The 8779-nt window shown below is 36.7% G+C and overlaps 1 protein-coding gene, 1 long non-coding RNA gene and 1 other non-coding gene across 3 annotated transcripts; all 3 read right to left on the minus strand.

The window, feature by feature from the left end:
- Positions 1–1528: 1528 nt before the first annotated feature.
- LOC118484705 lies at positions 1529–3550 on the minus strand. The gene is made up of 2 exons (XR_004874106.1): positions 3405–3550; positions 1529–3212 (listed from the first exon to the last, which is right to left on the minus strand). It is a non-coding gene; the product is annotated as an uncharacterized LOC118484705 (long non-coding RNA).
- TRNAR-CCG lies at positions 3074–3146 on the minus strand. The gene has a single exon. It is a non-coding gene; the product is annotated as a tRNA-Arg (tRNA).
- A 3120-nt stretch (positions 3551–6670) lies between the features above and the next one.
- Positions 6671–7207, minus strand: LOC110894922 (histone H4). The gene has a single exon (XM_022142177.2). It carries the CDS (start codon positions 7098–7100, stop codon positions 6789–6791), a length of 312 nt encoding a protein of 103 aa, XP_021997869.1. The 5' UTR covers positions 7101–7207; the 3' UTR covers positions 6671–6788.
- Between the last annotated feature and the right edge of the window lie 1572 nt (positions 7208–8779).

Here is an 8779-nt window from a genome sequence, read left to right on the forward strand (position 1 = left end):
GATATCATACGGTCTAGTAGTTCACATGAGGAAGCCCCCACTAATCATGAACAAGGTATGGGTAATAAAGAATGAACTGGTTAAAACTTTCTTTCAACTAAGGGGTAACCCCCACGGCAATTACGCCAACGAAAGACAAACCACGTTTTCGGAAAACAACTTAAAAACTAAACAACCAAACGTGAACTCACTCAACTTTGTTGTTGACTCGTTGTTACATGCCTTACAGGTCGCTAACTGCTTGGAGCTTGCACGAGGGTGGAGTCGTTGTGGTGTACGGACAGTTATGTCCAGTGTTTAATATTTAAATCATTATGAACTTATTAAACCTATGTGTCGGACTTTAAACTTATGAACTGCGAACTTATGTTTTGAACTTTATGTTTATGCTTCCGCTGTCTAAATTAAAACTTAGTTAACTAGCTTTTGGTCACCAATCGTATTGTGGTTGGCTTACTTAAATACGTTGTTCAGTATGATTGGTGGGTCGATTCTGGTCACGTTACGCATCCAAACGGTGGTACTCCGCATGATGGATTTTGGGGGTGTGACATTTCAAAGTGTTTGTGCGCATATGCACTACATCACAAATTCAACTAGATTTTGTTATAGATAAAATTCTCAAGATAAACTTATTATTTTTCAACTTACTATAAATAAAGATTTGACTTTCACATCAGGGGACACGACGTGCGTATTTTTGTGTAAGCTAAATTTATTATATAACGTCTTTACGAAGGACACAAAGAAATCAATGACCGCCGGTGAGAGGCACAAAAAACACACATGTACACATGTCACGTATCTAAGGTGTACATGTGTTGCACAATTTTTTTTCCAATGTCGTTTTCACACAAATAGTACACGTGTTACGCGGCTAATGTGTCCATTTGGAGCTCGTTTTGCACAAAGCTTGACATTGCGGAGTATGGTTTCACTGACATAGAGAGTGCATTTTCATTTTTGAAATGTCAAAAGTCGGTGATTATTTTGTGGTAGTTGTAAAGTAATGTTTATTTTGTGAATTTACGTTTTTAAATCTACATTTAGTCTCAGTTGATCTTTTATTATGCCATTTTATGCTATGAAAGCAACTTCATTTGCAACTCGATCATCTAACGAACATAGATAGATTTTATTACGGTTTTTCTTACAAATTCAATTGGTTTTCGGCACAAAATTATGAGTTTGGAGTTAAGGTTAAGGTAGGGTTTACAACATTCATTATGACTACTATAGCAGTTGTTACAACAATACCGATCTTGACTGGTACCGTGGGAGTTATACTCACAAATTAATCAACCAAGTTTGCTTGACGAGCTTAAAACTCACATCTTTAGACCTTCAAAGCAAGTTGATCAATATTAACTTAACCATGACCATCAATTCAACCTTGCTTTAGAGCTTCACAATTTAATCATGATTAACTAATAAGGAACAAAGGAAAAGAATATGCCTAGTAAGCAAGTCAACATTATCACAAAATACTCATTTTTAACAATGTCACAAATAAACCACCACTCCATAATTATCTAATTATTATCTAATTATTTAAAAACCAACTCTAAGAATAGTAAAATGGTTTCCTTCACATCATGCGTCATAATTCTGAAATAATCATTGATCAAGAAAATGGACAAAAAATGTTTACGAGTCAACCCAGCCGTTTGAAGATGATCATGTTGACAAGTTATCAACACGCATCCTGCCACCTCTAACACGAAAAAAAATACAGTTGATATCCATTACGAAATTAAGAAATTAAGAAATGAAGAAACATTCAGTCCCTTGAATCATTAAGATTTGATTGCTCGGATTTTGCTACAGTTAACATCAAATTTTTAATATTTATTCATAAAGATTAATTACGTTGTTAGAGGGGCTGTTTGGTAGCCTCTTAATGACCATTCAGATGCTACCTCTTAATGGTTTAAACCTCTGAATAAATAAGAGGTTACCTCAAGTCTGAATGGTTAAGAGGTAACCTCTGAATGGTAAATCATCACATGTCACATTCTTCTACCTTCTCATTGATAAAATTCTTAGTGGTTCCATTAAGAGGTAGCCTCTTAATGATCATTCAGAGGCTACCAAACAGCCCCTACACAATGTTTGATCGGTTATTGATTGTTGTAATCAAGATCTTTCTTTCTTAGGTTACAGTTTATTAAACGGTTCTTAAGACCATTTAGCATCTACGATTCCTTGTTCCTTAATTCCAGACTAAGGTTTTTCGTTTCGTTACATGTGTTGTAATCACCAACTCTATGATGGATACTAGGTACCTTGGTTTTAAGAAGAGCGAGGCAGTGTTCATGGACACCAAACGTTGCTCTTTTTGTACGACTAGAAATTACATCTCTCTCGTCTCTTTTACATATCAGCCATTTTATCAACTAAATCATTCATAATTTCTTCATCCATTTTGGCTGACTTCACATATAAGCCTCCTACAAACCTTGATGTTGACCAGCTTTGACGCTCAAGTCCCTGAGGCGCTTTCTAGATCATCGCTTGCTTTATATAACCGAGCTAGGTACTATAGTGTTTTTTCTTCATATTTTTTCTATATCTAGATTCTATAACCCATTCTGCATCATGGTATTTTCCTTCGAACCAAAGTGACTCCAGAATAAGAGAATACACAGATCGGGAGAAGTATGCTCTGCTCTGGAAGTGCAACTCTACGGTTTAGAGAATGAGTATCAAGAAAACCAGATTCAGTTCCAGCACTAGGACTCGTGCTCCAATGCTATTGGTAGAGCCTGCCGAAGATTGTAATAGGGGGGAAAACGTTGGTCGAAACAAACATCTAAGTAGCAGGAACTAGAAGCAAGGGAGCGTCGGCGGAACCATACGGGGTTTGGGGGGGGGGGGGGGGGGTGGTTTGTTTAGTCACCACCCCTCTGGCTAAACCAAAACCCAAAAATTTCTATAGAACCAGGTGGTCGAAAACGTATATACCCACAAATTTCTATACGAAAACCACATATATTACACTGGGCACGATATCCACTTCGTTTATGCCCCCTCATATGTACTTAACAATTGAAAAAAAAAAGAAGAAGAATAGTGATCACAGTGGGATTCGAACCCACGACCTTTAGATTCGGAATCTAACGCGATATCCACTTCGCTATGCGACCGTTTGTAACAAACTTTCCACACAGAAGCTACAGAAACGTTTATGCCAGACAAACTGACGAAATCAACTGAAAACTCAAAAGGAGTATTGAAGATCACGAATCAAAACGCTGAATTAGATCTTAACAACAATCTATCTAAAATAGAAATCGCAGATCATCAGATTAAAACAGGCCTAAATAAAAAGCTAGATCGCGAATCGTTCAAGAAAAAGCAATCAATATTAAATTAAAGTAAAACTAAATTGAGAAATCACATACCTCTGAGGTTAGGTTAGATTAGATCCGCTACTCGAATATCAACCGATAAACTAGAGCCCCTTTCAAGTTGATCTCGTAAATGACTAACGTGGGACCTTTGATCGAGGAAGTGAAGACTGGAGTGACACACGGTGTTTGTTTAATTTATTGAATTGAGTTAATTGCCAAAATCGCCCCTGAGGTTTGAGCACATTTGCCATTTTCATCCAAAATGACACTTTTGTATCATTTTGCCCCCCACGTTTGTAACTTTTTGTCATTTTCATCCAAACAACCAACTTAGTTTATTTTTTCTGTTAAGTTGAAGGATATTTGGATGAAAATGGCAACTATAAACCACAGGGACGAAAATGGCAAATGTGCTCAAACTCTTTTTAATTTCTTTTATTTTGTTAATTTTGTCACATATATAATAAAAAAGAATATACATGCAATTTTTATATGAAAAAATAATAGTTTTGTCACATATTTTTTATAAATTTTCATCCAACCACTAAGTTAGTTTTTTTCTATTAAGGCGAAGGATGTTTTAAATTTTATAAATTAATACAGAAATTAATTTCCAATTGTTTATATAGATCAATTTTATAAAAATAAATCTACTTAAACCTCTAATTTTTATAAAACTAAAATGTTTGTGACCCTATAGAAAAATGTCAAATAAACAAATATTATCATATGTACCAAGTTTGTAATTCATCTTCTACACTTTTAAATTCGCTCCTAACGAAAAACAAAAGCCAGTGCCCCCGTCAAACAACGTACCGTTACCAAACCTTAAAATTACCCACCAAATAGTAAGGATAATGCCATCTAATATTTTGTGATAAACACTTTTCACGACGAGCTATTTTCTTGTTAAACTCTCAAAAACAGAATCGAAATATTCATGTTACTTAGAGAAAGAAAACAAAGTTCTATTGAACAAAAGACTACATATAATAACCTTGATACAAATAGTAAATAAATTTTTAAAAAATCAACTTAAAACTCAAACTTGTTTTTATCCAGCAAATGAAGTAGGATGGCTCGGAAGATGCAAGCATTTTAAATTGGTTTATTATAAAACCCTTTAGACGGGGTTTGGTTGTTTCTTAAACAAATTTTGAACAATATTTATCTCACTTTTTGATGACGGTATTTTTTTTACCGTGTCTATAAAAAGTTGACCGCGTCTCATGTTTCATTCTATAGTAGTGGTAACCATAACATGTAAAATGAGAACTGGTACCGATATGGTGCAGTTTGGTACCAATACCAAAGAAGTATGGTATCGTTGCTCGTTAAAAAGAATATTATACCTAATTTACAATACAAAAATATTCATAATTGTATTTAGATTTCTTTTGAAATTTAATAAATAAAAGATCCTGTATTAATTTATAAAATTAATAGAAAAAAATTAATTTATAAAATTTAAAACATCTTTCGCCGTAATAGAAAACAATTAACTTAGTTAGTGGATGGATGAAAATTTATAAAAAAAATATGTGACAAAACTATTATTTTTTTCGTATAAAAATTGCATGTATATTCTTTTTTATTATATATGTGACAAAATTAACTAAATAAAAGAAATTAAAAAGAGTTTGAGCACATTTGCCATTTTCGTCCCTGTGGTTTATATTTGTCATTTTCATCCAAATATCACTTAACTTAACAGAAAAAATAAACTAAGTTAGTGGTTTGGATGAAAATGGCAAAAAGTTACAAACGTGAGGGACAAAATGGTACAAAAGTGTCATTTTGGATGAAAATGACAAATGTGCCCAAACCTCAGGGGCGATTTTGGCAATTAAGTCTATATATTACTTAGTTACTTCTATCGTAATTATCTTTATAATCCTTAATACATATATACACACACATAAAGTATTTTCGAAGGATAACATGATAATTTCACAATTTTTTTAAGATGCATGTTACAACTTTTGAAATATATGATGCAAATGCACTATGCAATAGTTTTTAATGTACCCTTATTTAATAAACTTCTTTTAAATAAGAAATTATTTAAGGCACATGAGATTAATTGGTGTAATATGTACGTTTTAAATTATCAAAGAAATACCATTGAGAATTAGGATTATAGTTTAGCAATTGTTGTATATGATATGTTCTCATTTGTATGTTTTGAATTATTATGAAAGAAATATCATTGAGAATTAATAGAGAGAAGATAGGTGGTTTCCGGCGACATCAAACTTGTAGACTAGAGCCCACCGACGATTTGTTCTCCTGCATCTCATGATAACTGAGCAAACTAACTTTCATCCACGCAGTGGACTATCCGACTAACAAACAATCAAACCACATGGAGCAAACATGCTATTTTGAAAAGTTAAGGACTAAAGATGAAAAAATGACAAACCACATGGACCATCCGGGCAATTAACTCATTTAAATATGTAAGTATATAATTACTAAATATTTACACAATTAATAACAACAATAATAATAATACACAAAAGTATTGTCAGTGATTTGAGGCATGTCGAGTTAGATTGCGCTCTCCGAAAGAGACCCGGTGACACCCGCCACATCGCGCGAGCCAACCCGCTAGTAGAGGTGTACAAATCGGTTTTTTACAAAAACCGGTTTCGGTTATTAACCGATTTCGGTTTTTTCACCCAAAATAAAAACCGGTTTTTTTATAACCGGTTCCAGTTACTAACCGGGTTTTGAGGTCCAAAACAATAACCGGTATAACCAGTTGGGACCGGTTTTTAACCGGTTTTTCCCAAAAAAAAACGGTTTTTTTAATAACCGGTTCGGTTAATAACCGGTTTTTGAAGTCAATAATAGTAACCGATATAAAAACTGGCAGTTAAAAAAAACCGGTTTCGGTTCTTAAACCAGTTTTTTTGTACACCTCTACCCGCTAGCATAAAATAATAATTATCTCACATTTTAAGTCTTATAAGCACATGCATTTAGCTTTCAAATTTACAAGAACAAGCAAATAAACAATACTACATAGCAAAGTCTTTAAGGAAATATACATTGAGTTACAACCAGACATTTTGTGCTAAACCAAAATACAATATTTGACATAGTGTTTTTCCTTGTTATAATCTACGGTAACCAGTTCATCGTTGATTGGATGGGGCTATAGCCAGGAAAAAGAGAAATGGGAGTTCAAAGACTAAGTATTCCGAGTTCACCAACCTAAGACCAGGTTTGTGAACCCCTTCAAATCCAGACCACAAATGTTCAAATTTTACACGCTCCATTACTGATATATATTTTCAACCAGGTTTTTATAATTAAAATCAACATAACATTTCACTTTGATTCCATTAAAATCAAATTCATTTCACCAATTACATATTCCAGAAACTAAACTGTGTGATAAACATCACAGACTTGACCACATTCATTTTATTAACCTCCAAAACCGTACAAAGTTCTTCCTTGCCTCTTCAAAGCATAAACAACATCCATCGCCGTCACTGTCTTCCGGCGAGCGTGCTCCGTGTAGGTAACGGCGTCACGAATCACATTCTCCAAAAATATCTTCAGAACGCCACGTGTCTCTTCGTATATGAGACCGCTGATTCTCTTGACTCCACCTCTTCTAGCGAGCCTCCTGATTGCAGGTTTGGTGATACCCTGAATGTTATCCCGGAGAACTTTCCGGTGACGCTTTGCTCCTCCCTTTCCCAGCCCCTTTCCTCCCTTTCCGCGGCCAGACATCGTTGCAGTAAGATTTGGATTTGACGAAAGCTAATTGGGTTTATGATATTTTGAAAGAAATAGTTTGAATGAAATTGGATTTATGAATTAGGTTTATAAAGGGAATTATTCGATGGTAGAATTGGGGATTTTGAATTTTGAAGGGTCAATGGGATGAAGAAATGATCGACGGTGGAGATTAAAGATCCGGTCTATGTTGTTTAACCCTTTGTGAGACGTCAGATGGAGTTAGGATCGACGAACTGGAATTTCTCTTGGGGAAAGTGGTGGATCGATGACGTGGCATTTATATTAGATGGTATCTGTTGTTAATTAATAAAAACAAGTTAATTTAGGCTAGGTCTATTCGCACACGCCCTTTGTCTTTTTGCAAACCCAAAGCGCCTCGCTATGGCCAAAGCGGGGCGCTTTGGCTTAGTCAACAGACAAGGACTGACAGAGTCAGTCCTTGTCTGTTGACTAAGCCAAAGCGCCCCGCTTTGGCCATAGCGGGGCGCTTTGGGTTTGCAAAAAGACAAACGGCTTGGGGCTTGGGGTGGGGATTATTTGGGTTGATTTTGGTTAGTTTTGTAGGGATTTTTGGTTGAATTAGTATGGTAGATATTTTTGAAGTAAAAAATTTTTATGTGATATTTGCCGTTATGAATGGGAATTTGTTTTTGAATGATTGAATGTTGCCTTTTTTGAATTAAAATGTCGTTATTTTATTAAATTAACGTTGTTTTATAATTACGTCGTTACGTCATTATTTTTACAGAAGGTGTATATAATAAGTTGAACGAGCGTTAAATAAAGCGAACACGGTAAATAAAATATACAGAAAGCATTAAACGTAAACAATCCAGAACCAACGTGATGTAAATAGAAGATTAACTGCAATATATATATATATATATATCAGTTTGTACATACAATACACAACAAAAAGGTACAACTGAGTCAATAATAATACATAACAAAACACTAAACAAACAAACTAAATGTACTAATCCTCGTGCGGTGGGGACGGTGGGAGGGGACGTGGAGGCAACGCAGCGAGCTCTCGTAGCTCAACGAGCATCTCGACCATCCACTCAATGAGTGCGCCCTGACGTCTGAGGCGCCGGTCGAAGTCCCGAGCCACCTCACGCGCTACCGGAGGTAGGTCAGCGTAAACGTGCTGCGGGTACTGTGGAGGCTCAGGAGCTGGCTCAACTGGTGGTACGTGGACCTCCTCGACCCGGTCCTCCTGCGCCGGATCATCCTGAGCCTGAGGCTGAGGCTGAGGCTGAGCCTGAGCCTGAGCCTGAGCCTGAGCCTGACCCTCAGGCTGATCCTCAGGCTCATCGATGCCCAGAGCCCGTCGCTGAGCCCGCCGAGCGGCCTGCTGAACATCAGGAGGGGCTAAGATCCCAGGCCTCGCCTCGATAACAACCGGGATGACCTCCGGCAACTCCACTGGCTGAAAAATCAGCCCGTCAGCACCCCTGAACCGCAGACCGACATCAAAGGTACGGGTGATCTGCATAGCGGATACTGACGCGCGGCCCAACCTAGATGACGGGACCGGATCGGACAGCAGCGGATCTAGCTCGGGCACGATCCCTAGCGATCGTGCAATGGCAGTGATAAACGAGCCAGTGTGAAGAAACCCGCGGAGCTGCCGGTGGTATGCAGTAGCAAAGTACTCTGCCAGGCTG

Source organism: Helianthus annuus, chromosome 12 (assembly GCF_002127325.2).
Source record: "Helianthus annuus cultivar XRQ/B chromosome 12, HanXRQr2.0-SUNRISE, whole genome shotgun sequence".
In the NCBI taxonomy this organism is placed as follows: Eukaryota; Viridiplantae; Streptophyta; class Magnoliopsida; order Asterales; family Asteraceae; genus Helianthus; species Helianthus annuus.